Here is a 27,395-nt window from a genome sequence, read left to right as displayed (position 1 = left end):
TCATTAGCATCCCCCAGGTCCAGTCTGCACTCTTCTGATCCCACCCTGTTATTAAACCAGGTCGTCTCCATGTCCGAACGTAAAGCACGGGGACGAGTGGGGAGACCCTGGCAAGTGTGAGAACGGAGACTCTTGCCAGTACTGCCACACACGCACGGAGCAGCAGTTCCACCCCGAGGTGGGCCTTGGAGCCGCGACCCTTCGAGGGGCGGGTGTTGTGAACGTGGCTCCCTTAACGCCCAGAGGCACGCTGGAAAGTCGTAGCCCTGACCAAGATCATGAGTGGGGAAGATCCCTCTGTGAGAGCTGGGTCAGGGCTGGTTGGGCCTGTGACCCAGGAAGGGAGGTGGTCCCCGGCTAGGGGTGGCCATGTCTGCTTACTCTGTCTTGAGCAAGAAATTGGTAGGAGAGACTTAGAGAAGTGGCCTCGAGTGGGGAGGAGAAAGAAGAGACTTCTAAGCTAACCCAGCCCTGCTGAAGGCACCCCAGCTGCCGTCCCTCTCTGCCCAGGCCTGACCTGCCTCTCTTCTGCTCTGCCCTCCAGATCTATAAATCCACCAAGTGCAACGATATGCAGCAGTCGGGCAGCTGTCCCCGAGGACCCTTCTGCGCCTTCGCCCACGTAGAACGTATGCTCTTCCCGCTGCCCACACTGGGAGTTCCATTCCCCGCTGCCCCGCCCCACCTCTCTGGAGCTGGTTCAAAACCCATAGCTTCCAGGGTGGTGAGACAGCAGGGACTGTGCCCCTGGTGGCGCGCTCAGAGTCCCAGGCAGAGCCCCTGCCGCTGTGCCTCTCCCATGGCGGACACCACGGATGGAACACTGGCGCTCCGCCCTGCTGAGAGCAGAGCTGTCCAAGCGAAACCTAATGCAGCCCCCCTGAGTCATCGCAGATTTTCAAGTAACCTCACCTAAAAAAGAGAAATAGTGTTAAATTAGTTTTTAGTATATTTTTATTTAACCCAAGATAAAATAATTTAAAATATAATCAATATAAAGTCAAGGTTTTTTCCTTTTTCCAAACCAAGTCTTTGAAAGCCGGTGTGTACTTGATTAGCTGTAGCACGGTCCAGTCCAGACCAGCCACACTCTGGTCTCAGCCACAGCCTGTGGTTCTGGGCTGCCGTGCTGCTCAGCGCAGCTCCACACTGCCCTGCCTGTCTCAGAAACAGGCTTGAGTTACTGCCCCTGTCCACCGCAGACCACTGCTGTTTGTTCTTAATCCCTTCCTAGCCTTAGGCCTTGTCTCAGGGATTAGAGTGAAGAAGAAATTGCAGGCCCAGTGAGGGGGAAGCATACACTTGGCTCAGAGGTGGGCCTTGCTAAGGCGTCACAGAAAACTGATGAATGGCCCAGGCTTTGGAGTCATGTGGATTGGGGTTCAAATCCCAGTTCTTCTGTTTCCTAGCTCAGCTACCTTGAGAGATTTACCTAACCACTCTGAGCCTGTTTCCTTATCTGTCAAATGGAGACCATGATATTACTTCTATCTTCCGGTCATTGTGAAGATTCCCATTCATACAGATTGCCTGGTGCGTAGTCAGTGCACAGTGGGGTGTGTGCCATCAATAGAAACGAGGAGGAGCCTTCCCTTCACACACAGGGGGCTGCGTGAGCTCCTTTAAAGAGACCCGGCTGCGTGTTTGGAGGCCTGGCGCTGGCTCAGGGGCCTGCTGACGCCCTGCCCCGTCTCTTGCAGAGCCCCCGCTCAGTGACGACCTGCAGCCTTCCTCAGCTGTGTCCAGCCCCACCCAGCCAGGCCCCGTCTTGTACATGCCGTCCGCTGCTGGAGACTCGGTGCCTGTGAGCCCCTCCAGCCCACACGCCCCTGACCTCAGCGCTGTACGTGCCTGTCTAGGGGTGGGGGTAGGGGCACCCTTCCTGCCCAGAGCCAGCTTCTGCCTCTGTTGCGGAGACGGCCTCTGCCCAGGGGGCCTGCCCTTTCTGCTCCAGGGTTCTCTGTCAACAGCTGATCGTGGCTGGGGGGGTGTCCCCAGAGCCTACGGTCAGCCTTGGTAGAGCTGTAGAAGGGACGGAGAGCCTCATGAGGTTCCGAATTCCCGGGTGCTGGTTGCTCCCCCTGCCAAATGGAAATGGAACTGAGCCTCTTGCTGGAGACTGTCCCTCCGACAAGGGGATGGAGGGTGGCCATGCCCCCACCTACATCCTGCTCACCGGCCCACTCTCTTCTTTTGCTGCAGCTCCTCTGTAGAAACAGCAGCCTCAGCAGCCCATCTAACCTCTGTGGCTCCCCACCGGGCTCCATCCGGAAGCCCTCCAATCTGGAAGGCATTGTCTTTCCTGGGGAGTCTGGCCTTGCCCCTGGCAGCTATAAGAAGGCTCCTGGCTTCGAGAGGGAAGACCAGGTGGGAGCTGAGTACCTGAAAAATTTGAAATGCCAGGTAAGGGATGCGGCGCAGCCCGGTGAGGTTAGCCACATTCTGCCTGTGGCCGGAGAAGCCCCGGAGGGTTGTCCTGGCCCAGCTACGGGGAACGTGACCCGGAATTAGAAAGTCCCTGACCCCAGCCTCTCGAAGACTAAGAGAGTGGGTGAGGCCGTCCCATTTTACAGATGAAGACAGGCAGGTTAGAGGGGAGCACCTCACCCAGCATCAGAGCTATCAACTGAGGGCTAGGGGTTCCCACCGCGGTCTTCTGACCTGCATCCAGTGTCTGCTCTGCCCCGTGCTGCCTTGATGGAGCAGTAGGGCCTTGGGGAGCAGGACAAGAGGGGTCTGGAACTGGGCTTCTCTGTGACTTGGAGTCACCAGGGAGGAGAGGGGCAGTGCCCCTGGTCCCCAAGGGAGGGAGGGAGAGTGCGTGTGAGTGCAGGGGGACCACACAACAGCGCCTCATGCCTCCTTGCCCCCAGTCCCTGCAGCCTCCTCAAGCTGATGCTTGGGAGGACTCTTGGACTCAGGAGGCCTCCTAGCACCACATTCATCTCCTGCTCCCTGACTTTTCTCTCAGGCCAAGTTAAAACCCCACTCACTAGAGCCCAGGAGTCAAGAGCAGCCTCTGCTTCAGCCCAAACAGGTATAGAGCCCTCAGCCCCTGCCTTCCCCTTCTGGCACCTGCTGCAGACAGGACAGGCCCAGAACCCCAGGAGGCTTCTTCAGGGAGCTCTGGGCACTGCTTTCTCTACAGACTGAGGGCAGGATTGAGGTGGGGCCCCAAATCCAGAGGGCGTGGGGGGTCAGGCCCTGGAGCCCTCGGCACTGGACTCATGGATTACTCAAACACTCATTGAGCAACGGGCACTGCGCCCGCTCCCCGCCCCACCTCAGGGTTAGGGCTAGGGGGCCTGCGGTCTCCAGCCCCCAGGTGGGCGTTGAGGGGACAAGCCAAGAGCTGCGGTGCACCCTTCCCGCCCGCCCAGCCAGCCCCTGCCGCCAGCCCTTGGCCATGGGTGTCCAACTCCATCTCCTCTTCACTCTCGTTGCAGGACATGCTGGGCATCCTCCCCGTGGGCAGCCCCCTCACCTCCAGCATCTCTTCCAGCATCACCTCCAGCCTAGCAGCCACTCCCCCCAGCCCCGCTGGTGCCAGCAGCGTCCCTGGCATGAATGCAAATGCTCTGCCCTTCTACCCCACCAGCGACACAGTAGAGTCGGTTATAGGTAATTGGGCCACTTCTGTTGCGAGTCTAGGAGTAGGTCTGTAGCCAGGGATACTGGGTCTCTGGAGTGAGGCTGGTCGCTTCAGACATCAGCCCTGGGAGATGAGAAGGTGGGCACTGCGAGTGCTTTGACCTGGATGGAGCGTGTGTCCACGGTGCACAGCTGAGAGGGCTTTTGAGCACGTGAGCCCGCTCTTCTGTACAGGTTGGAAGAGGGGCCTCTCCCCGTGGGGATATGCAGCCTCATTCCACCACAGGTGTCAGCCAGCCCCAACAGGTGTCCTTGTGAACAGCCTGCCAGCTGTCCTCAGAGCGCCTGGTCATTAGATGCCCCTGCCCTCTCCTCAGCAGGCTGTGTGGGTGAGGCTTGGTGCCCAGTCCTCAGAGGCAACGGGGTGACAGTTGAGACAGGCTTCCTGCGCTCCTGTCCGGCTCTGCAGGGCCCAGTGGACGGGTGCTGGGCAACTGCCAGGCACTAGCCACCAAGGGTCCAGAGACCTGCCCGCCCTCAGGGAGCTCAGGGGAGGAGGCCTGCCAGCAGGGACTCGTTTCCCCCGGGGCCAGCAGATGGCTTCAGAATGGAGAGCCATTGGAGCTGGACTTGGCCGGGGGTCAGTCTGGGTGGAGGAGCAGCCCGGGCAGTGTGGAGACTTGAGATGAGGCAGGGGCAGGAGAAGAGGCAGTTAAGGGCAGGTGGGTCCAGATGGCGGGGCCTGGAACCTGGGGACTGTGTGGCCCCTCGGGAGGCCGGCTGGCTCATACGCCGCTCACTCTGCCTCCAGAGTCTGCGCTGGATGACCTCGACCTGAACGAGTTTGGGGTGGCTGCCCTAGAGAAGACCTTTGACAACAGCACGGTGTCCCACCCAGGCAGCGTCACCATGGGTACTGGGCGGCAGGGGGCTGGGGTGGGGGCGGGCTCTGGGGTCCAGCCTGACCCACCCAGCCCTCACTCGGTCTCCTCCTGGCCTCTGTCGCAGGCGGCAGTCTACTGCAGAGCTCCGCGCCCGTGAACATCCCCGGCTCCTTGGGCAGCTCTGCTTCCTTCCACTCCGCGTCCCCGTCCCCTCCCGTCAGCCTCTCCTCACATTTCCTGCAGCAGCCCCAGGGCCACCTGAGCCAGTCAGAGAACGCATTTTTGGGGACCTCAGCATCCCATGGATCTTTGGGTAAGAGCCAGTATGGCTCCCTAAGGCCTGGGGCGGGAATGTGGGCTTTTGGAAAGTGCCTTTGGGTGTTCTGTCCCGGCTGGAGGCAGTACAGAGTGGAGGCGAGAGCTGGGGGTCTGGGCTCAGAGGAGAGTCAGGCCCCTCGCGCAGCACTCTGAGCCGTGTGGACTTGGACAAGGGCTTGTCCTCCACCTTTGTTTCCTCTGTCACGTGGGGATAGTGGCAGTTCCACCTCGTAAGCTGGTGCCGAGGCTTAAATGATGCCAGTGAAGTGCCAGGTGCCGGACCAGTACACAGTGAGAAGCACAGCCTCAGAGTTGCCAGGGCCTCCGTCTGTTCTTTGTGCCAGTGTGGTGGCTCTGCCCATCACCCAGAGCTCCTGGAGGCCAAGGGAGAGGTCGAACAGGCTCACCCCCAGTGCAGGGTGGCCTTCCTGGCCGGCAGAAGCGCCAGGGAGACGCAGCTGTAACCCCAAAGGCTGTTTGCCAAACCCACCATTGGAACTGTGCGGACCGGGCCTCTGGAAGGCAGGTCAGAGCAGAGGGGCGAGGGGGGGCCTGCGTGTATGCGCGGGGCCCGGGGAGCGTTCCCTATGGGAACAGATGTAAACCGGCGACGCCCAGCCCGCTGCCTCTCTGTCACCAGCATCTACTACTCTGACTCCCCCTCTAGCAGCTGTTCCCAGAGACCAGAAACAGCCCCCCTGGGGCCCCCGAGGGTGCTGGCCATCCTGGTCACACTGAGCCTGAGCCTCTGAGGTGCGCTTTGACTTTCCAACCAGGTGTGGGTTCTGCCCTCATCTCTCTGGAGACACTTAGGAATGACATTGAGCCGTCAGCTTCGGAGGCTTAGAGCTATTTCTGTCAGACTTGCCTCACACACTCTGGAGGCATCTTGACTGTAGCCCTCTGTACTGGCCACGCATTCATTCATTCCTTCCCGCATAGTTAACTGAGCAACTGTACGGATACAGCGTGGGCTCAGGCGTCCCTGCTGGCGTGGTGCCGTGGTCTGCTGGGGGAGGCACAGGCGGCAAGCCCTGAGAGCATACTTAGAGACCCGCACTCATGTGGAGGCAAAGGGCCGGCTCTGTGGCTCAGGATAACGGGGGAACCTAACCTGGAGGAAACACCACCCGAGTGAGAGGACAGGTGCGGTGGAGCGCCTCACCTCCAGGACGGGGCCGAGGGCCTTGTGTCTCCACGCAGGACGGCGCTGGTCACGTGGCTGTGCTTGTGCTGCTTGGAAGACAGACTTTCTTAAATCCGTTTGGTTCTGGAACATCCTGGCTGGATTAGTGGGAAAGGGAGCAAGAAAGAAGTCATTAGAGTGATACATGTGGGCAGAATGTAGCCAGAGGTGGGTACAGGTCTCCCTTGGAAGACGGGGCGCCTTAGGGGCCACAGAGCAGGGGCACACAGTATGAGCAGTTCAGTTCAGTCGCTCAGTCATGTCCAACTCTCTGCAACCCCATGGACTGCAGCACACCAGGCCTCCCTGTCCATTGCCAACTCCCGGGGTTTCCTCAGACTCATGTCCATTGAGTTGGTGATGCCATCCAACCATCTCATCCTCTGTCATCCCCTTCTCCTCTTGCCCTCAATCTTTCCCAGCATCAGGGTCTTTTCAGATGAGTCAGTTCTTCGCATCAGGTGGCCAAAGTATTGGAGTTGCAGCTTCAGCATCAGTCCTTCCAATGAATATTCAGGACTGATCTCCTTTAGGGTGGACTAGTTGGATCTCCTTGCAGTCCAAGGGACTCTCAAGAGTCTTCTCCAACAATAGCACAGTTCAAAAGCATCAGTTCTTCGGCACTCAGCTTGCTTTATAGTCCAACTCTCAAATCCACACATGACTACTGGAAAAACCATAGCTTTGACTAGACAGACCTTTGTTGGCATAATGTCTCTGCTTTTTAACATGCTGTCTAGGTTTGTCATAGCTTTTCTTCCAGGGAACACACATTTTTTAATTTCATGGATGCAGTCACCATCTGCAGTGATTTTGGAGTCCAGAAAAATAAAGTCAGCCACTGTTGCCACTGTTTGCCCATCTATTTCCCATGAAGTGATGGGACTGGATGCCATGATGTTAGTTTTCTGAATGTTGAGCCAACCTTTTCACTCTCCTCTTTCACTTTCATCAAGAGGCTTTTGAGTTCCTCTTCACTTTCTGCCATAAGGGTGGTGTCATCTGCATATCTGAGGTTATTGATATTTCTCCTGGCAATCTTGATTCCAGCTTGTGCTTCGTCCAGCCGAGTGTTCCTCATGATGTACTCTGCATAGAAGTTAAATAATCAGGGTGACAGTATACAGCCTTGACATAATCCTTTCCCGATTTTGAACCAGTCTGTCTAAGCAAACACCCGCCGAATGGCCAGGGGAGAGCTGAGCAGGGGAGGCGCTGGGTGAGCACGTGGCTCCGCCTGTTGCTGAGCGCAGGCCCTGCAGCCGGGTGTCCTGACTGTACTGGCTCTCCCGCTTGCCGTTCCTGTGATTCCTGGCAACGTGTTTTATCTCCGTCTCCTCTGGGCCCAGGGCTTCCTGAGCTCTTCCTGCTCCAGCTCTGCCATCATCTGAGGCTCTGACCCATGTCTTGCATTCCTGAATCTCCTCCTGGGCCCTCACATCACAAGAACGCTCCCCTTCCTCTAGCCTGAAAGTTTGGATCACAAATCATCACGCACTCTGGCTGCTCTCTCTAGTTCCCCGAATCACCCTGGGAGGCAAGTGAGGGGAACCCTGCTTTACGGACAGGGATGCTGAGACGCAGAAGTAACAGGTGGCGCTTATACATCCCTGTGAAGTTCCCAGCCTGGCATTGCTGGAGCTTGGCACAGACAGCCCCCGGGAGCCCCCAGGCAGGGCTGACAGGGCCCGGGCCCAAAGCCCTTCAGAGCGCTGATGGCCCTCCCCTTCCCGGGGCAGGTCTGAATGGGATGAACAGCAGCATCTGGGAGCACTTTGCCTCTGGAAGCTTCTCCCCAGGCACTTCCCCTGCCTTCCTGTCAGGGCCGGGGGCTGCCGAGCTGGCCCGGCTTCGGCAGGAGCTGGACGAAGCCAACGGCACCATCAAGCAGTGGGAGGAGTCCTGGAAGCAGGCCAAGCAGGTACTGAGCTCCCAGGCTCACCCGCCTTCCCCAGGGCCCGGGGCATTCAGCCAGAGCCTGTCTTACACGGAGTGGGTGCAGGGGCTTGGGGAGCCAGGGGTCCCAGAGAGCAGGACAGAAATGCGGCTATTTATTCTCTTCCCCCATGGAAAAACTTGCCTTCTCAGTCGGGACCATGGGGTAGCTGGTATCACAGGCCTGGAATCCCCTCTCCAAGCTGTTCATTTGGTCTGGTCCCATAGTACTGTGTGCCTCTCCCCAGCAGCCCTGACTCCTGAGCTCTGAGTCCAGGGTTCTAGGTTCTGAGATGGGGCACAGCCTGGTTGCCCCTCAAGGTGCTGACCAGCTCCAGCTAGCACTCCCCTGCTCCGCTGGGCTTGGCCTCCTGCCCTGCCCACAGAGGGTCTCTCGCAGGTCCTGAAACTTCTCTTTTCTGCAGGCAGCATCAGCCCTCCTCCCTGCCCCCCTTCCCAGACACCTGCCCCAGCTCCCAGCAGGCCCCGCGGCCGCGGTGGCCCCTACGGGCCCCCAGAGATGCCCTCTCGGGCAGGGGAGAAGGGTAGCGGGCCATCGTGACAAGGTGCTGCGTGTTGGGCCCACAGGCTTGTGATGCCTGGAAGAAGGAGGCAGAGGAGGCCGGGGAGCGGGCCAGCGCGGCGGGCGCAGAGTGCGAGCTGGCCCGGGAGCAGCGGGATGCCCTGGAGGTGCAGGTGAAGAAGCTGCAGGAGGAGCTAGAGCGGCTGCACTCGGGCCCCGACCCACAGGCCCTGCCCGCCTTCCCCGGCCTGGAGGCCCTCTCACTCTCCACCCTCCACTCTCTCCAGAAGCGGCTGCGGGCTCACCTGGAGCAAGTGGACAAGGTCAGCACCCCGGGGAGTACGGGTGAGCCTGCAGTGGCCTCGGCCCGTGCTGGGACTCAGATGGGCCCCTGCCTCTCGGGGCTGGCCACCCTCCTCCTGAGAGCCTCTGCTGCAGCTGAGCTGACCCGGGACGCCTGCACGTCACTGGGGAGGGGAGAGTGGAGGTAGGGGGCGCCAGGGCCCACTCCTGCTCTTTGGAGGGCAGACCTGAGCTGAGCTGCGTTAGTGCGCCTGCGCCCTAGGCTTCCTCCTGACCCCTTCCCTTCCTGTGAGCTCTGCACTCCAGCAGACGTTCCAGAATGTTAGGTCCCTGGGGCTCTTGTCTGCGTTCTTCAGTGCCCTTCTGGGTCCTGGGAACACGGCCTAGCAGGGACGAGCTTTCTGCCCTTCTCTGGACTCCGGCAGCCACGCCCCATGTGTGGCCCTGTCGCCTCAGGCCCAGCAGTACCCTCTCCAGACCCCAGAGTTCTCACGGGGGACCTAGGGTCACTACAAGATCTAACAAGACAAGAGGCAGGAGGCCTCAGTGTGAGGAAGGGCCTGACCCACTGGGAGCTGCAGAGCAGCCCTGGCCTTCCCGCACCCCACCGGGCCCTGCTGGACCCACTGGCGGCTGCAGGCAGAGATGAGGTGCCTCAAGGCGGTGAGCCTGGCCTCTGGCCCTGCCCTCTTGGGGGCTGTGAGCAGGCCCTAGAGCTCTGTGTCCCATCCCCTTGCCCAGAGGGGCTGAAGTGAGAGCTGAGGGAGCCCGTGTCCCACGCGGGGCCAGGCCGGTGACTGTGCTGTGCCTTTCTCCGCAGGCCGTACTCCACATGCAGTCGGTGAAATGCCTCAAGTGTCAGGAGCAGAACCGAGCAGTGCTGCCGTGCCAACACGCCGTGCTGTGTGAGCTCTGTGCCGAGGGCAGTGAGTGCCCCGTCTGCCAGCCGGGCCGGGCCCGTTCCCTCCAGTCGTGACCCTGCAGGCCTGGCCCCGGCCTGGCTCAGATCTTCTCACCTAGGACTTTTTAAAGTATATATATATATGTATGTATGTATGTATGTATGTATGTATGTATATGTATATGATTATGTATATGTATACATTTCTGTATGTGTGCAGGTATGTGTGGGCGGCCAGCGTGTGAACAGTGTCTGTGTGTATATCTGTACATAGATATAGACACACACTTTAAAACAGACTTACCAAGCACTTTTTAAAAGAAAAAAACTATTTTGCAGTTCCTCCCCTGCCCGCTCCCTACCTTTCCTGCTGCAGAGACAAAGTCCCCTCTTCTCCCACCAGCCTTATGGCAGGGAATTTGTTTCTGTCTCTTTTTTATGTAGGAACTAACTATTTTTAACTTTTTCCTGGGGCCTGAGCAGGTCAGGGTGGGAAGCTTGATAGGGCCGAGGGGAGGGGACAAGCCTTCAGGGCAGGCCCTGTTCACCCCGCCTCCCCAGGCCAGGGCGAGCGCCAGAGTGTGGAGGACCCAGGGGCAACCCTGGTTTCCAGCTGTGAGGCTGAGAGGGGGTCCACGCCCGCCGAGCTCCTAGGTTTACCAAATGTGTATTTAGTCTGGGCTGGCAGGCCAAAGCTGTGGGGCCAGCCCCACTCCCGACCCTGGGCCCTTGACGCTCCTCGAGGGGCAAAGCCCAGGCGTTCTACCCCTCAGGTACCTGAGGCCGGGGTCTTCCCCAGCCCTTCCCCCAGCCCTGGGCTCCTGGAGTGGCCTCCCTGGCCCTGGGGCACCTGGAGGCTGGCACTGCCCTCTCCACTCCCTGTGGCCCTTTGCTGCCCCCCACCCCTGCACAGCCCTCCCCCTGGCAGCTAGCAGGGCAGTGGGTGGGGAGGAGCTGTGGGCCGTGAGGACCAAGGCGGGGCCCGGCCCTGCCCTCCTTGCAGGGCGGGGCTCCGTATGCATTCCGTGGTGCTCTCTGAGTGCAGCTGACGTCCTGCCCCAGTGGGGAGCAGGCGCCCGTGTGCATGTGTGTGCGTGCCTGTCCGATGTATGTTGTGTCTTAGCTTCCATTTTAAACATTGTTCTGTACAGAGAGATATGGCAGGGGTGGGAGGGCAGAGTGGGCAGAGGGAGGCCACCCCGCTCCCCGCACGAGGGGTCTGGGGTGGGAGCGAGAGGGCCGCCGAGGGTCTGGCCCAGCCCAGGCCCCACCTTGGGCTTAGCACGAAAGGGCTTTCAATGAATCGAGAAAACTTTTTTACAAAAATGCAAAAATCAAAGCTCCAAACGTATTGGAAATAAACTATGAACTTGTGATGGCGGCTTGTTTACAGGGGGGTGCAGGAGAGCGGGGCCCTAAATGAGGCCTCTTGACTGTGCGCTGGACCGGCACCCAGGCTGGCCTCCCACCCAGGCCCAGAGGCTGCTCCTGGACAGCGTGTTCTCTGCTGCGGGCCTGCTGGGGCCTTTAATCCTGGACCTGGAGGCCGCCCAGGCCAGAGGACTCTTTAGAGCTCTGTTGTCAGTAGCAGATGGTGTACTTAACTGTCTTCCAAAAGACGAGGCCCCGAGTAGTTTCTCAGGAACAGACAGTGCCTGCTCATAAAAGCATCAAAAGAAGGGTGGGCCTGCCCCTTGAGGGAGCCTTCAGGCCACCACCCTCCCCCTGCCTCAGGGGAACAGAGCTGCCCAGAGCCTTGGAGATGACCTTATCTGATCACCCCTGTGCAGACTCCGAGAGGTTAAGTGACTCAACCAGGGTCAAGTGAATGACAGTGAGCCCCAGGCTCTGACTCCCAGCCTGTGGGCCACTCCCCTAGGTAGGTCTGGGGGCCATTCCTCTAAGCCCTGCTGTCTAGAGCGGTGCCTCGGGCTCAGCCTGTGCTGGGGAGGCCCCCCACTCTAGGTGCTCTCACGAGAGTGCCAGACTCCTGTGCTGGCACGGACCACAGAGCCTGGTATGTCTAGTGGGTGGTTTCTTCGAAGGCTTCAGCCAAAATACCAGTGATCCTAGTTGCCCCAGCCCCTGCCGCAGCATCAGTTACTCCATGCCCACCTCGCTGCTCTGTAACACGGGGGAGTGAGGGGTGGGCCGGGGTCCAGGATCGGGGCAGCTCAAGGTCTCCTGAGGGCTGAGGAGGGAGTTTGCATGGCCTGGCTGTAACCTGGGCCCCACTGCAGGCCAACACTTCATGTTTGGTGAGAGGACAGCAGATTGTTTGTTTTATTTTTGCTAAGACACTTTCTAGGTGGTAGGCACTGTCCCAAGGAGGAGGGGTCCTCAGCAGACAGGCCAAACCATCCCCACAGCCTGCCAGTTCTCACCCTTCTGAGCCAGAAGGTCCCTGGCTCCCAGCTCTTCAGCCTGGATGCCAGTAGGCCCCTCAGGAGAGGACCAAGGTTCCCTCCATCACAGGTGCTGAAGAACAGGCCCCAGGAGCCTGGCTCCCACCCCAGCAGCTAGAACAGGACACGGGGGCTGAGACCCTGCTCTGCCAGAGTAACTTCTCCCCAAGAGGCAGGGGGGCAGGGGTGAGGGAAGCAAACCATTGTCCTCCCACCCCTGGGACGGGGCTTGCAGGGAATGCTGAGGCCAGGACCGAAGGGAGGAGGGAGTATAAATACCGTGAACCGGGCTCTCATCACTGTGGGCCCCGGCTCTGGCAGCGGGATCCCCCACATGCTAGGGCTCCCCAGACCCGAAGGGCCCTTTTGGGGTGTTGGGCCAGGCGGGAGGGCTGCCCTGTGGCGGGAGAACCCAGGCCACTGCCCCCAGGACCGAGCCTCCACCGCTACCGCCCCAGCCGCGGGCCGTGCTGGGAGGCCTGCTTGGCCCGCTGCCGCCGCAGCCGCACAAACGCCTGGGCCTCGCGGTCACCCTTCCGGCTCTCCAGCAGCTGCAGGATCGGATCCCCTGCGAAGAGAGGCGTTTAGGGGTCAGACTCGGGGAGACGCAGCACCCTGGCGAGTGGCCGGGGCTGCGGTCCCACCCCGTCCTCCTGAGCCTAGGGATGGGCCCACCCATCCACGCTCACAGGACAGCCTGGCAGACGAGGTGGGAGAGGCATTCGCTGCCCTCCTGGGCAGCGCGTCAGCCCGAACTCTCAGCCCAGCTGCAGCTCAAGAGGCTGATATGCCTCAGGTGGCGATCATGACCTTTTCATATGAAAACCTTGGACGAGTTAACCAAAGTGAGCCTCTGTTTGCTCATCAGGAGAACAGCAACAGCTGCCTTGCTGGGTGGTTGTAAGGGAGTGGTCTGCGGGTTAATGTGTCAGGGCTTAGAACGGGCCATCACAAGCGCTCAGACATAAGACCTACTCTCTTCGAGCTCAGGGGCTGCTCTGCAGGAACATGCCCCCTGGGCAGAGAGAGAGCACCTCTCCCCAAGCGAAACGCAGTGACCTTATCCCACCAGGGAGAGGCGCACACACGCAGCCCAGCTTAGACCACGGGTCGTTGATCAGACCTGAGATCTCAGCAACACAAGCACCACTCCGGCTCCACAGGCTCCTGCCTCCACGGAGGCGTTCCTGACCCCCACGTCGCTGCCTCTCTGGGGGCTCCAGACCCCGGCAGCCCCTCCCCTGCACCCCTGTGCTGGGCCAGGCCCCACACTCGCAGCCTCTCAGCCTCTGCCCTGCCCAAGGGCTCAGGCCTACCGTCGGGTGCAGGGTAGGTGAGGGGCAGGCGGGTCTGAGGCACCTCGCCAGGCTCCTCTGTCCCTGCCAGGCCGGGCACGGAGCACAGCGGCAAGAATGCCTCCCCCTCCAGGTCATCGGTCCCCAGCGTGTCATGGTCCAGCACCGTGAGCAGGAGGCACGCCCCATCCTTCTGGCACGGCTCAGCAGGCACCAGGCTGGGAGGAGGGACAGAGTCAGCCCAGCTGCCCGCCCCGCGTAGTGCCATGGCCACCCACCCCCACACGCGGGCTTGCCCAGATGGGTGGGGATTAGGATCACAACATCAGCTCTCAGCCTGGCGTATCTTGGGGCACATGCTGTCATGCCTGCTCTGACTATGGGCTGATGCTTTCAACCAGGGGCCCCTGTGTACCCAGGCCCCCCGTCTTGCAGAACAGAGGACCTCGGAGACAGGACCCTTCCCTGAAAGCAAGCCTGTCAGTCCAACATGTGGGAGGAGTCTCCCCAACAATGCCCCCTAACTCCACCTACAGGGGTGCAGGTTTGAGGCATGTGCCAGCAAACACTTGTCCCCACTGCCCTCTCCCTGGGACTCACACCGGGTCATCTGAGGGGAGCCCCTGGGCCCCAGCTGGGAGGAGCAGGTCTGAGGCGGTCCGGGGTTGGGGAACGCAGCCAGTGTAGGGACCACTCACAATTCAAAGGTCTCATCAAACAGTGGGTGAAGGTCCTTCTTGTGCTTTTGGGTCTCCCGGGGGGCCAGCTCGGGGAACTCATGCCGGGGTTCCAAGGTCAGCTGGACAAAGGGGTCGCTGGAGCCTGGCAAGTGGCCCGGGAGGGGACGTTGGCCAAGGTTGATACCCCAAGTCCTGAGTGCAGTCCGCACCCCAGCAGCGGTGCCCTGCCCGCTAGCACTGCCCCCTCGTGGTGGTCCAGGGGAAGCGCACCGAACGCCCAGGAACTCTGGGGGACCCGAGCGCAGACGCGGAGAGCGGCAGGGGCAGCCTCCACTCACCATTGGAGTCCAGGGGCAGCAGGTTGGAGGCGCTGAGCAGCTCCACACGCAGCTTCTGCTCGGAGGGGCGGTAGGAGGCCTTGACGGTGACGGCCCCGAGCTCCTCGGAGGTGGTTGCTGCCTGGGGGCGGGGCGCAGGGGCGGGGTCAGCGGGGGCCGAGCGGGCGGGGCGCGGGGCTCCAGGTGCGCGGTGCCCGCGGCGGAGCGCGGGGCCTCACCTGCTGCTGGAGGCGGCTGCAGAAGTACTTGTGGACGAGCTCCCGACTGGAGGCCGCCTGCAGCTCCAGGTCCCTCTGCAGAGCCTGAGGAGGGAACACACCTTGAACCGTCATCCCCAACCGCAGCCCAGGGCTGCCCTTCAGAAGGTCACGGCCGATGGGGAAGCCCACAAAGTGATGTGGAAAGCACCGGGCGCCCTGGGACCGCAAGCCAGGGTTGCCCCGGCGACAGCCAGAGTCACCGATGTGGCGGGCTCCGCAGGTATGTCTCAGCCGCCCTGCCCCAATCGGCTTTAGAAGAACCTCACGCTTGGTTTAAGTTTCTGCTGTTGCTGTTTTAAGTTTTTCAATTTTTTTTTTTTTTAAGAAAGGGCCCATATTTCCATTTTGCGCTGAGCCCTGTAAATTATGCAGCAGGCCTTGGACACAACCGAGCACAGGAAGGCAGGCTCCCCAGTGCCTCCAGCTCACCCAAAGGCCCTACCTGAAAGGTGGCGGTGTGCAGGGCCTCGGGCGGCAGGCCACAGCCCTCTGCGTAGAAGCAGATCTCCAGGTTCTAGAGGGGGGGTGAGAGGTGAGAGATGAGCCCCCCCGGCACTAGTCCCAGCAGGGTTAACATTATTGTCACTGGTGTTATTACCTGTAGTGCAAACTTCAGCCTGCTACAGGCCAGGGGGCAGCTCCGCTGGGAGGCAGCCACCTCCGCCAGCACTGTGAGTGTGTGTGTCCAGAGCAGACTCAGGAGGCTGGGGGGACGTGCAGAGGGACGCAGGACGGGAGGACAGAGAAGGAAACCGAGATGCTCTTGAGAAAGGGGAGGCCTCAGGGCCCCGGGGCCAGCCCCCAGGTCCGCCCCGCCCCCACCCTCCACCTGGTGGGACTTCACTGGTGGGACTGGGACCTGGGGCATAGGCAGGTGAGGGAGGGAGGGCTGGTCTCCTGAGGGAAGAAGGGGTAAGGGGGCAGTCAGGCCCAGTCCTATCCACAAGCTAGTGAAGAATCCTCATGGGATTACCAAACCCCAATAAACAAAGGGGGGAGTGGGTGGCCCCCAATGACAGAATCTTGAACGAAGATGCAAGCGGCCAAAATGAATAGGATCTTATGGATCAGCAGGTACTAATTGCAGAGAGAAAAAAAACAGCAAACCCAGCCACAGTCCATCCTAATAATGACCTGAAATAACTGAAATTTCACTTGTCAAAGTAGAGTCAGGCAGAGAAACACACACAAAAAGAATGGGGGAGGTCTAGGGGCTTCCCTGGTGGTCCAGTGGTTAAGACTCTGTGCTCCCAGTGCAGGGGGTCTGGGTTTAATCCCAGGGAACTAAGATCCCACAGACAGCAACTAAAGAGCCCTCAGATGGGCTCCCAGAGCTGTGCTGCCCCAGTGGGAGAGGAACAGGCCTCCGGGAGCCAGCGGGCCCGTGTGGGGGACCAGTCGGCATCATCGCCACGGCCGTCACGGCAGCTCAGCCACCAACCACCTCCTTTGTTGCAAGCTCTGCTCTCAGCACCTCATGTGACTCATTAGTCCTCAGCAGAGGCCAGAACTGTGCCCACCTGCACAGAAAACTTGAGGAGTCTGCTCAAGACCATCCACCAAGCAGCAGTGAAGCTGGAGTCTGAATCCAGGCCATCCGGAGCCCACGCCCTTGACCCCTTCCCCCTGCTGCCTGTGTGCAGGGCCCTGCTCCGAGAGACCCTACTGGGAAGCTCTCCTGGAACATGGGAGAGGAACACCAGCTTCCAGGAATATTAGGGAGGGCAGAGCTGCAGCCCTCGGAAGATGCAGCCCAGGGCCAGTGGAGGGCAACCGGCAGGTCTCAGCTCAGCCCCAGGTGAAGTGGATGGGCTTGTGCAGTCCTGAGCGCCCTGACCCCGGCAGAGAGCATTTCAAGAACCCGGTTGCATTCTCCCCAGAGGATGGATGCTGAGGCCGGGAAGGAGGGGCAGGAGGGAGGAGAGGAGGAGGCGGTGGGACACGGCAGGGCAGGCGGATGCTACAGACCTGCTGAAGTTCTCCTGCACCAAGTTGGTGTTCATGTAGCAGAGCTTCACCTCCAGGAACTTCATCAGGGGCAGAATGGCCTGGGGAAGGGTAGCAGCATGTCTGGCTCTGGCCCATTTGGGTCCCACCCCAGTCCCCTCACCCTGGCCTGGAAAGAAAACAGGGCCAGGAGCTTTCCTGCCCATCTATGGAATGTCTGCAGAGTGAACCCCGGCCCCAGTGGGTTCAGCCACACTGGCCTCCTCTATCGTCCCTGAACCTGCCAGACCTGGTCCCGCCTTTGCCCATGCTGTTCTCTCCCACAGAAATCCTCATGGCTCCTTCTCTTGCTTCCTTGAGGTCTTGACTCAGCTGTTACCCTCTGAGTAAGGCCTTCTCTGGCCACTATCTAAAACTACAGTCCTCAGGGACTTCCCTAGTGGTCCAGTGGTTAAGACTCCGCACTTCCACTGCAGAGGGTGCAGTTTCCATACTGGTCAGGGAACTAAGATCCCACAAGCCACATGGTGCAGCCAAAAAAAAAAAGCAATCCTTTGATCCTTTCCACTCCCTTGTGTGTTTTTCTCTAGAGAGTTTATCATTATCTAATACACATGAGCGTCCCAGGCGGCACTAGTGGTAAAGAACGCTCCTGCCAATGCAGGTTAGATGTAACAGATGTGGGATCGATCCCTGGGTCAGGAAGATCCCCTGGACGTGGACACATCAACCCACTCCAGTCTTCTTGCCTAGAGAATCCCATGGACAGAGGAGCCTGGTGGGCTACAGTCTACAGGGTCATGCAGAGTCAGACATGACTGAAGTGACTTAGCACGCAAACACGTGTAGACATATATACGTTTATACACACATACATATGTATAGTTCCAATAACAGCTATAGGGACAGTTTATACTTAGCTCTTTTTTAACCTCCCCTACTAGAATGAAAACTCTAGCAAGGCAGAGCTTCTTGTCACAATGAGGGAACATTCCTTGCCCATGTCTAGGGAGCTTAACTCTGATACCTCACGGCCTTCAGCCCCCTGCCCACCCTAAGCCCCTTGGGAATCCCTGACCCATCCCTTTGCTGCTGGCAAAGGTCGGTGAGCAGGGCGGGCCACTCACGTCTTCAGGCAGGACGGATTCCCTGATGCCCACGAGTTTCTGGATGTGCTTGGCAATGCCTGCTTCCAGCTAGAGACACAAAACAGAAAGAGGGAGGCCATAGGCATGAGTCGGGGGGATCGGGAGAGGTTGCTTGGGGCCTGAGTTTAGGTTCAGGAAGAGGAGAGGGCGTGACACTGACCCCAGTCCTGCTGGGAGAGGACTTCAGGCTGAGGTTGGGTGGGGCGGGGTCACTGTGGATCCAGCAAATTACCTGCTTGGCCAAGGTGCGGACGCCGGTGCGGATCTCATGGCCCAGCCCAGCCAGGGCACCCTGCAGCTGGGCATGCAGTGTGTTCTGCAGCTGCTCCTGCTCCAGCACAGCCCCCACCCGCTGCTCCAGCGCCTCCCATGCCAGCTGGGTGGGCAGCTTGCCGATCACCAGCCGCAGCTGCTCCATGTCATTCACCACCACGCACAGCTGCAGGCGGGCAGGGGCACAAGGAGGCAGGCTTTCCCGAATAGTGTCAGCACTGGCCGGCTCCGCCCCCAGCCCAGTCCAGCGCCCCTGCTCTGGCCCTTACCATGTTGGCTGCCTGGCCTTGGTCCTTCTGGCCTGCAGAGAGATCCCGGGCACGGGCCTTTATAAGGCTGCAGTACACCAGAGCCAGCCGACAGGTGTCCTGGGGTGAGAAGGGAATAATCAGTTTGGTGGGGAAGGGTGCCAGGAGAGGCAGGTAGGGGAGGCACAGGAACCTCAGTGTCCTGGGTGGAGTGTTCTGGATGCTGCTAGGGTGAGAACTGGGACTTCCCAGGTAGCTCAGTGGTAAAGCAGCTGCCTGCCAATGCAGGAGACACAGGTCTGATCCCTGGGTTGGGACGATTCCCTTGGAGAAAAGTGAAGTGAAAGTCGCTCAGTCGTGTCCGACTCTTTGCGACCCCGCGGACTATATAGTCCATGGAATTCTCCAGGCCGGAATACTGGAGTAGGTAGCCTTTCCCTTCTCCAGGGGATCTTCCCAACCCAGGGATCCAACCTAGGTCTCCCGCCAGAATACTGGAGTAGGTAGCCTTTCCCTTCTCCAGGGGATCTTCCCAACCCAGGGATCCACCCCAGGTCTCCTGCATGGCAGGCAGATTCTTTACCAGCTGAGCCACCAGGGAAGCCCAAGAATACTAGAGTGGGTAGCCTATCTCTTTTCCAGTGGATCTTCCTGACCCAGGGATCAAACTGGGGTCTCCTTCATTGCAGGCGGATTCTTTAGCAACTGAGCTATCAGGCAAGCCCTTCCCCTGGAGAAGAAAATGGCGATTACTCTAGTATTTTTTTTTTTCCTCCTAGTACTTCAATCCCACTCCACTATTCTTGCCTGGGAAATCCCAGAGACAGAGGAGCCTGGTGGGCTACAGTCCATGGGGTCACAAAGAGTTGGACACGACTTAGCAACTAAAACAAAGAAACCAGTGGCTAAGACTCTGTTCTCCCAACGCAGGGGCTCAGGTCCGATCCCTGGTCAGGGAACCAGATGAGAACTTGGGTGAGAACTTGGGAGAAATGGTGGAGTGGGAATGAGGCTGCACCTCCACGAACTTGACAGTGATCATGAAGGCCTCCTCCGGGTCAGGCCAGTCCAGCTGCCGGGCGGTGTGGCTGATCTGGGCAAAGCAGGTGGACAGATCCACGGCGGACGTGCTATGCTTGGTCAGTTCCCCCAGGGGCACCAGCTAGGAGATGGGGGAGCGTGTAGAAAGGAGAGTTCAAGGCTTGCCAAATCCATGCCCCTTCCTCCCTGCTTCCATCTGCAAGCATCCAGAATTCATACTGCCAGCAATCTCATAGCTGGGCAGGGGGCTGCAAGGCACTCAAGCAGGGCTCCACCCACAGCCCGCAAGCTGCCAGGATGAGCCTTTATGGGAAGCCTCGGTTTACCCCGGAGTATTACAGGAGACAGCGTTTCACACCTGCAACTGGCCTCAAAAGCACCGCTCAAAGCTGGTTACCCGCTTCCGCACCTGCTGCAAGGTCACCGCAGAGCCGGAAGCCACACCCCCAAATCTGGACTCCGCCCCTAGCAGGCCCCACCCCTACCTGGTCCATCTGTACCGCGCGCTGCACGCGCGCCAGGGCCACGCTGTAGGTTTTCTGCAGCCAGGACGGGATGGCCGGCTGGAACCAGCGGTGGAAGCCTTCCAGGGCCAGGACGCCATCCCTGGGGAGACCGGGGGTCAGCCTGGGGGGCTGCGAGCCCTCCTCGCCCGGCAGCCTGTCGACTACCCACCTCTCCGAGGGGAGCGGGCCCAGCTGGTAGAGCTCCTTGAGGCTGACGTAGAGCTGGAACAGGCTCTCTCCTACCTCCGGGGTCACCGAGCCACCCACCGCGGCTATGTGGTCCTGCACCCGCTTGGCCACCTGCGGAGGGAAGGCGTGGTGGGCGGAGCTCCAGAGGCAGGCGCGGGGTAAGAGGCCTCGGGACGTGGGGAGCCTCACCAGCCACTGCAACTCCAGGAAAGCCATGGCAAAGAGGTCGATCTTGAGCACGCTGGAGGAAAGGCAGCAGGCGTGACCTGGCAGCACACAGCTGGGTCCCTCTGGACCCCGTGCCAGCCCCCATGCACCGCCCCTGCCCCGCCACCCGCTCACTTATGGAAGATCTTGTTCCACGTGCGCTGGCACTGGTGCAGGTCGCCAATGATGTCCTGTACCAGGCTCAGTAAGGCCTTGCCCATCTCCAGCAGGCCCTGGCAGGGACAGAAATTAGCCAGACAGGGCTTCGAGCAGGGGCATCCGGTCCCACCACCTACCACCTGGGACGAGCCCCTCACCTGCATCATGGGCTGATGGTGCTGCTGCTTCAGGTGGAACCACTCCACGGTGCCAGCCTGGGGGCAGGGAGGCCGTGAGCAGGGAGGGGCGCCAGGCCCAGACACGGGCCCTCCCCACCCCCAGGGCGGGCACCGTACCCGCAGCGCCTCAGTCACCAGGCTGGGAAGAGGGGTGCTGTCCGGGCATAGTTCCCCAAAGGCCTTCATCTTGCACATCTGTACCAGGACCCTGGGGGGATGGGGAGCCGTGTCCAAGATGCCGCTGCCCCACAGCCCCCCTCATTCCTCCAGCAGGCTGCCCATCCTGCCCCCCACTCAGAGGTGCCCCCGGACGGGGATGGGGGTCAACACCGACCTGAGGAGGGACTGCAGTCGGGCTGGGGAGTCAGGCACCGAGAGGGGGAAGACAGAGCGGAACCTCCGGATGAGGGAGAGCCCGTAGGCCAGCAGGGAGCTGAACGAGCTGGCCAGCTCCTCCAGCTGCAAGGCCCAGAAGGTTCTGTGAGGCGGGGGCTGCTTTAGGGGGCCGAAGCCATTCCCTGAGCCCTGCCCACCCAACACCTCCCCCCAGCGCCCCCCAGCCCACCTGCTCGGCCTTGAGCCGGCCCTGGATCCACTGGTACTCGATACTGGTGATGGGGAACAGGAGGCAGCTGCTAGGGAACTCCAGGCTCTGGTAGAGACGGCTGTAGGCCAGCCACTGCCTGTGGCAGACAGGAAGCCCTCAGCCAGCTGGGGGACCTCATTTCCCACAGCTTGCCTGGCCTGGGGGAGGGGGTCAGGGGTGGACAGTGCCCAAACCTCCCCAGCTCTGTTTCCACCCCAAAACCTCCCAGGGTTTCTCATCAGCCTTTAGAGGCTGAAAACCAGCGACTGAAAATAACCTGTGGGATTGCTTTTATTCCCATAGTGAAAGTTGCTCAGTCACGTCCGACTCTTTGCGACCCCACTGACTATACAGTCCATGGAATTCTCCAGGCCAGAATACTGGAGTGGATAGCCTTTCCCTTTGCCGGGGGATCTTCCCAACCCAGGGATCAAACCTGGGTCTCCCGAATTGCTGGCGGATTCTCTACTGTCTGAGCCACCAGGGAAGCCCTTTTGTTCCCATAAGGGCTTTTCAAAACATGTAAATGAATTGCCCCTTCTCTCAAATTTGAATATTTGTGATTTTAAAATTCAGGACTTCTTGCTTCTTTCGAAAAGTCAAATTTGGAGACTTAAGCCTTCAAGTCCAAGTCCAAGTCAACCAGAGCATCCCTTTAGAGAGCTGAGGGGAAACTTCACAGAGGGGGCCGAGCCGAGACAAGCGGGAGGCTGAAGGAGGCTGGGGCAGGACAGTAGCACAGGACAGGCCTCTGCCATTCAGGGATACAGCGGCTACCATCGCTCCTGCTGGGGCCCTGGGGCTGGGGTGGCAGACTCGACTGCCCAGAAGGACTCAGGTGATGTCAGGGTGTGAAGTGTCCAGAAGGCAGCCATGATGGACGGGGGAAGCCAGGCTTCCCTGCCCTGATCCCCTGCCGCCCAGCAAGGCGACAGCCCTGCAGCTTCGGGACAAATCTTTCATGGGAAGCTGGAGATGTGAATCTGTATGGGAAATCTCCAGATTTTAAAAGTTGGCGACTGGACTTCCCTAGTGGTCCAATGGTTAAGAACCCACCTGCCAATGCAGGGGACACAGGTTTGATCCCTGGTCTGGGAAGATGCCACATGCAACTAAGTCCATGTTGCCACAACTCCCGAAGCCTGCATGCCTTGGAGCCCTGCTCCGCAACAAGAGGAGCCACTGCAGTGAGAAGCTCGCACAGTACAACTAAGAGTAGGCCCTGCTCGCCGCAACTAGAGAAAAGCCCACACACAGCAACAAGGGCCCCGCGCAGCCAAGACAGACAAAGTTGAGTCAGTTGGCAACTGACTCAAAACTTAAAATACACAGTTTGGGCCCCAAACAGAAATCTCTGGAGGGTTAGACTTGGGGCTGCCAGCCTGAAGGAGGGCAAGTAGGGAGGGAGAGGGTGGTGCAGTGCAGACGGCCCTCGGGCGCTCTGGCTTGGCTGGGCACTCACGCCAGGGACCGGTGGAAGTCCGACAGGTCCTTCTGCGTGGCGTGGAGGAAGAGGATGGTGGCTGCCTGGGAGCTCAACGACCCGTCCCAGGAGGTGCTGCCGGCCTGAGGAGGCACGCGGAGGGGTGTCAGGACCTGGCAGGCAGGCCCCGGCCCCGCCCAGCCCCAGCAGGGCAGTACCTGGTGCTGGGTGACCTCGTGGGACACCAGCCGCTGCAGGAGGTGGCGGTGCACCGTGTAGCTGGGCTGCGAGCGGCTGGCCGTGGTGGCTCTCTGCGGGCGGCAGGGGGGCGGCCCGGCATGGCTGTGAGCGGGGACCCCACGCCCGGGGCAGCCCCTCCTCCCCACCCGGCCGGGCCACCTACCCGCTTGTGGATAAACTGGAACTGGAGGTGACACTGACCGCGGTCCGGGTAGGTGTCTGTGCAGGGCTCCAGGGGGTACCAGTGATCCTCACGGCAGCGCAGGTCCTGGCAGGTTGGGCAGGCAAGAGGTGCCCACGCCCTTGAGCCGCAGGAGCCGCTAACGCTTGGGGGCCAGGGAGGCGACGGGAGGCAGACCCCAGGCTCTGCCCGGTGCAGACCTGAACCCCTCCCTTGGACCCCTCGTCACCCCCACTCTACTCACCTGTAGTCTGAGAACCACGTTCCCCAGGAAGTCGTCCTGGCCTTTGTCCTTCCGGGCCTCCTTAAACATCCTGTCTCAGGGAGAGGGGCCGAGAGCCTGGCCAGGTCAGGCTGGGATCTGCTCCCTACCTCTGGCCACCTGGGCCAGCCAGAGCCTGCAGCCCAGCCACCGGGGTGCACGTGGTGGGGGTGCAGGCAGGAAGAGCCCCGACTCCTCCCCAGGGAGGACCACACGGGGCTCACCTTCGCAGTCCATGCAGGTCTGTGAGTTCCCCAAGCTTCTGTCTGACGGACTCCACGGCGTCCATGTCCCTGGTGTGGGCAGAGGCTTCAGCGGGAGGCGGACAGGGTGTCCTGGGAGCCCCCCTCCCCTTCTCTTCCCCACCCCAGCGGGCGGGGCGGGGCCCGCCCCTCACCACATGTCCAGATGAAAGCTGGCGTTGCTTATGTCCTCAAACTCTCTGTAGTGAGGAAAGAGCATGGCTGAGGGGCTTGGACGGCTAGGCCCCCTGACCAGGCCACTAGACCCCAGGCCTGAGTCTGCCATCCTCAAAGTCAGTTCAGTTCAGTCGCTCAGTCATGTCCCACTCTGCGAGCCCATGGCCTGCAGCACGCCAGGCCTCCCTGTCCATCACCAACTCCCGGAGCTTAGCCAGGTCCTCAAAGTTACCCATCCTCAAGTCTTAGCCCTTGCCTGCAAACTCCACCTCCTCAAATGCATCACCCCCTCCTTCACCCCCATTAACCCAGCCGTGCCTGACCCACCTTCCCCAGCATGTGGCAAATATGCCACTGCCCTGTCCTGTCTGGCCTCCCGTCTGTCTTCCCTGCCTTGGGAGCAGCCTCCTCCTCTGGTCAAGCCATGCTGTCTCCCCGAAGCCAGGAAGTCCCTCTGATCTCACTGATAGGGGGCACCCCCACCACCCGAGTAGCCACTGACGACCAGAGTGGGTGGGACCCGAGGCAGGGCCACGTACAGGATGAAGGTCTCGTCCCACACGGGGTTGAGTGTCTGGGTGATGACCTGGGTGCGGTGAGTCTGCTCTTCGGGGATGGTGTGCCTCACCACGGCCTTCTGCCGGCGCCGGAGCCCCGGGCTGCCCCCAGACACCGTCGTCCCCTGCTCAATGCCCAGCAGGCAGTAGGGGTCACTGTACCCTGGGGAGGAGGGGTGAGGGAGGCAGTCAGGGTGTTGGCTAGGCTCCCAGGGAGAGTCCTTATCACCCCCTCCCCATCCCAGACTCCAAGGGCCAGGGGCCAGCAGCCCCCAGCTGAGCCCCAGGGGACGTTTGGAGGATGGGAACTCTGGGACAGGCTGTGACGGGGAGAGGAAGGAGCCAGGAAGAAGGCCCCGGGTCTCCATTGCCTACTCACCACTGACATCCTTGCCTAGGATACCCTTGGCTTGTTTCACCGTTGCCTTCAGACAGAAGACTGGTTTCTGGAGCGACAAGAGGTGGGGGCTGAGTCCCTGAGGGAGCTGGCCCTCCCAGCCCCCCTGCTGGCCCAGGGTGGCCCCGGCGGGTTACCTCGAGCTGCTGGACGCGCGTTAGCATCTGCTGATGCTCCTCGGGCTCCATGTGGAAGGCCTGGTGGGGCAGGAGTGTGGGAAGCTGGGGGCACGGGGTGGGGGCGGCCAGGCTGCAGGGAGGCGGGCGGGAGGGGGCTGGGCTCACCTCCTGTAGGTACTGCAGCAGCTCAGAGGACTCCCCCACATGGTTGGGCTCGGGCTGCCCCAGCCGGTACAGCACGGTGTAGAGAGCTTCCTCGTAGAGCAGGGCCCGCTGAGGCACGGCAGGGTTACTGCGGGATCCCCCGTCCACCCACCACCACAAGGTCTGAGCGCCACCAGCCATCCTGGCACCCAGGGCACATGCCCGAAGCAGGGACCAGGCGTCCGCACGCACAGGGAGGGGAGAGGGTTGAGACCCAGCCTTGGTAGGGGGCAGGGGGCTGTTTGGGAGGATGCTGGCTCGCTTCCTAGCGCCCCTCTGTTCCCCCCAGGCGCCCCTCTGTTCCCCCCAGACACCCCAATTCTTACCTCCTCAGGCGACAAGTGATGGGATGAAGGCTCGATCTGGGGAGTGAGACAAAAAGACAGGGTGTCCCAGAGGCCAGGACCGGGATTTGGATGCCCGTACGGCTCCCCCCAGGGCAGGCCCAGCCCAACGGCTCAAGGGCCCCAGCATCCGGCGTCCAGCCCAATGGTGCCGCGCACCTGTTCCTGTGGCAGGCCTCCTGGGGGCCCAGCCCCCGGGCCACCTTCCTTGTCCCCTGGCCTGCCATGGCTCGGGTCCATTGGTCCTCAGCTGCCCTCCGGCAACGTGAGCTCAGCGCGGCCCGTGGCCCCAACCTTCCTTCCTTCCCCAGAGGAAACAGGGCTGCTTATCGGCGGCTCTGCTCCGCACCCCAGCGGCGGAAGTGAGGCCCAGCAGCGAGGTGGGAGACTGGGGGTCATGCCCAGCGGGCCTAGGGGCTGCTCAGCGGGTCCCCCAAAGCCCAGCCCACAGCAGCGAGACTCCTTGCCTAATGGAGCCCATGGAACTGGAGGAGCTCAAGATGGCCAGCAGTAGGGGCGGGGGCCGTGGGCGGGGGCCCATCAGAGGGAGGGGTCTCAGAGAGTCTCAGACCCTGGGCCTGAGGCTCTGCGGAGCCCAGAGAACACCTGTTCTGCCGACCCGGATCCCAAAGGCTCCGCCCGGGGCTGGGGTAGGGCCAGGGAGGGGAGTAGAGCCACAAGAGGTGGGGCCCCACCCAGGCCCGCTGGGCTGCCCGCTGAGGTCCCTCCTACCTCCTGAGCCCATGGGGGCCGGGGATCCTGCAGATCTCTGACCCTGCGGCGCCTTATCTTGATGGCCTGGCGCAAGAGGGGAGGGCGCCGCTGGGGCCGGGAGAAGAGCGTAGCCATGGTGTCCAGCCCTGCCCTTCCCCTCCGCCTGGGGGAAGATAGTGAAGCCGCAGGGTTATGCAAAGAGCCCGGGGCTGCCACCAGGGGAGAGGGAAGGAAGGGCAGGCCCGGGGGAGGGTCAGGTCAGGGTTTCACCACCTCGGGGTGGGGGCCCCTGTCTCCCTGGCCCCTGCACCTTCCTCTCTGGGGCTGGCTGGGATGCTGGGAGGAAGCTGGGCTGACTGGAGGCAGAGGCAGACTTGGGGAGTGTGGGGCGGGGCTGCCCCACTGCAGCCTCCCACACAGGGGCCCTGGGGAGGGTCCAGCACTGTCCAGCAAGGGGCATGAGGGAGGGGGGCAGCAGCCCCCACCGGGTGACTGAGGGAGGCCCACCTGGCCAGTAGGTCCTCACCCGCAGCTTCCCCGGAATGGGCCGCAGACCTGGGGTTGAGGTGGGGGAGTGGGCAGGGCACAGGGTGGGGACCTGGAGAGGCGTCTCCCCCAGGGGCCAGCCAACTGCTCAACCTGCTCTGCCCCACAGGTGACATTCCACTGAGCTGACAGGGCCAGGCTGTGCCAGGCAGGGAGAGCCCCACGGCCCCTGCCCCCACAGGGAGGGCATCCTCTTCAAATGCCCTCGTAGAGGGTTTCGCCAAGCCCAGGGGCTGCTGGGCAGGGCTAGCCAGAAGGAAGAGACTGGGGAGGTGACTTGGTCCAGAAGGCACAGGAAAATGGATGCTTCAGGCTAGGCTGGACTCCACCACATCCAGGGCCTCCCTCCAGGACAGGGTCCCGGGGGTGCAGGCCTGGACGTGGGCTGTGGCCGTTTCCCCGCCGTTCCCAGCCTCAGAAATGGAGGCTCTTCCCAAGGAGGGCTGCAACAGGGCCGATGCCACAGGGGCCAGGCTCGCCCTGCCAGTCTTTAGACGCGCCCAGCACCTCAGGGAAGGGCAGTGACCACGCCAGCCGGGGGCGAGGAACGAACGCCCATGCCCATCCTGTGTCCGAGGCCTACCACCAGGACAGCTGCTGGGCCCCGGGGCACTCTGTGGGTGGAGTTACTGAGCAATCACTCTGTTGCTGAGCAATCCCCGTGAGACGGACACGGGAGAGGCCTCGGCATCCTGGGCCCAAATGGGCCAAGAGAACAAGGGACTCTCACACAGGAGGGAACATGGTCATCCTGGAGGCTTCTCCCGCCCGGCCCCGGCCGGAGGCCAGACAGCTCCCCTTCCCGAGAGTGCCTCCCTCACCACACACAGAGCCAGACAGGGGTCCAGTCAATTCATTTTTACTAGTTCACATTTTCAGCAGACAAG

At 61.1% G+C, this 27,395-nt stretch overlaps 2 protein-coding genes across 8 annotated transcripts in view; one reads left to right on the top strand and one right to left on the bottom strand.

Annotated features, from left to right (window-relative positions):
* The window catches only part of UNK (unk zinc finger), a 32,723-nt gene extending 21,706 nt beyond the window's left edge, over nucleotides 1–11,017 (top strand). The window contains exons 6-17 of one of the 3 annotated variants that reach the window (XM_055408575.2): nucleotides 61–178; nucleotides 545–629; nucleotides 1,701–1,843; nucleotides 2,203–2,403; nucleotides 2,972–3,037; nucleotides 3,447–3,621; nucleotides 4,403–4,504; nucleotides 4,600–4,788; nucleotides 7,719–7,900; nucleotides 8,503–8,610; nucleotides 8,725–8,760; nucleotides 9,561–11,017. In XM_055408575.2, the coding sequence (XP_055264550.1) occupies nucleotides 61–178; nucleotides 545–629; nucleotides 1,701–1,843; nucleotides 2,203–2,403; nucleotides 2,972–3,037; nucleotides 3,447–3,621; nucleotides 4,403–4,504; nucleotides 4,600–4,788; nucleotides 7,719–7,900; nucleotides 8,503–8,610; nucleotides 8,725–8,760; nucleotides 9,561–9,716 (1,561 nt within the window). In that variant the 3' untranslated portion in view covers nucleotides 9,717–11,017. Of the gene's footprint in view, nucleotides 1–60; nucleotides 179–544; nucleotides 630–1,700; nucleotides 1,844–2,202; nucleotides 2,404–2,971; nucleotides 3,038–3,446; nucleotides 3,622–4,402; nucleotides 4,505–4,599; nucleotides 4,789–7,718; nucleotides 7,901–8,502; nucleotides 8,783–9,560 lie in introns of all 3 variants that reach the window. The other 2 variants (XM_055408577.2, XM_055408574.2) reach the window with 2 other exon arrangements.
* Nucleotides 11,018–11,910: 893 nt separating this feature from the next.
* On the bottom strand, nucleotides 11,911–26,125 carry UNC13D (unc-13 homolog D). Of its 5 annotated transcripts, none has more exons than XM_055408572.2 (33): nucleotides 25,981–26,125; nucleotides 25,408–25,550; nucleotides 25,231–25,266; nucleotides 24,866–24,992; nucleotides 24,719–24,778; nucleotides 24,564–24,630; nucleotides 24,167–24,347; nucleotides 23,606–23,650; nucleotides 23,433–23,501; nucleotides 23,191–23,260; nucleotides 22,929–23,033; nucleotides 22,744–22,836; nucleotides 22,565–22,668; nucleotides 21,082–21,199; nucleotides 20,851–20,975; nucleotides 20,634–20,724; nucleotides 20,496–20,552; nucleotides 20,314–20,411; nucleotides 20,161–20,212; nucleotides 19,952–20,082; nucleotides 19,762–19,882; nucleotides 19,254–19,397; nucleotides 18,257–18,355; nucleotides 17,947–18,153; nucleotides 17,694–17,762; nucleotides 16,588–16,667; nucleotides 15,218–15,323; nucleotides 15,062–15,133; nucleotides 14,578–14,661; nucleotides 14,360–14,480; nucleotides 14,040–14,163; nucleotides 13,363–13,559; nucleotides 11,911–12,614 (listed from the first exon to the last, which is right to left on the bottom strand). In XM_055408572.2, exons 1-33 carry the CDS (start codon nucleotides 26,095–26,097, stop codon nucleotides 12,493–12,495), a joined length of 3,435 nt encoding a protein of 1,144 aa, XP_055264547.2. In that variant the 5' UTR covers nucleotides 26,098–26,125; the 3' UTR covers nucleotides 11,911–12,492. The 5 variants fall into 5 exon arrangements, with proteins under 5 accessions (XP_055264547.2, XP_088685460.1, XP_088685461.1 ...); XM_088829334.1 differs by having other exon boundaries at nucleotides 24,866–24,973; nucleotides 25,981–26,101; XM_088829335.1 differs by having other exon boundaries at nucleotides 24,866–24,973; nucleotides 25,408–25,546; nucleotides 25,981–26,091.
* Between the last annotated feature and the right edge of the window lie 1,270 nt (nucleotides 26,126–27,395).

The sequence above is a fragment of the Moschus berezovskii genome, chromosome 20 (assembly GCF_049115385.1).
Source record: "Moschus berezovskii isolate FMDL1 chromosome 20, NW_MosBer_1.0, whole genome shotgun sequence".
In the NCBI taxonomy this organism is placed as follows: Eukaryota; Metazoa; Chordata; class Mammalia; order Artiodactyla; family Moschidae; genus Moschus; species Moschus berezovskii.
This window is presented reverse-complemented; position numbering and strand designations above follow the sequence as displayed.

Bases quoted from the DNA above. Each gene is read 5' to 3' on its own strand.
- UNC13D (XM_055408572.2), bottom strand. From the start codon at position 26,097: ATGGCTACGCTCTTCTCCCGGCCCCAGCGGCGCCCTCCCCTCTTGCGC. The intron at 20,976-21,081 runs GTGGGCTGGGGG...TGGGCCTTGCAG, and splicing joins GCCGGCTCAAGGCCGAGCAG to CTGGAGGAGCTGGCCAGCTC. The intron at 20,213-20,313 runs GTGAGCGGGTGG...CCTTTCCTCCAG, and splicing joins TGGAACAAGATCTTCCATAA to CGTGCTCAAGATCGACCTCT.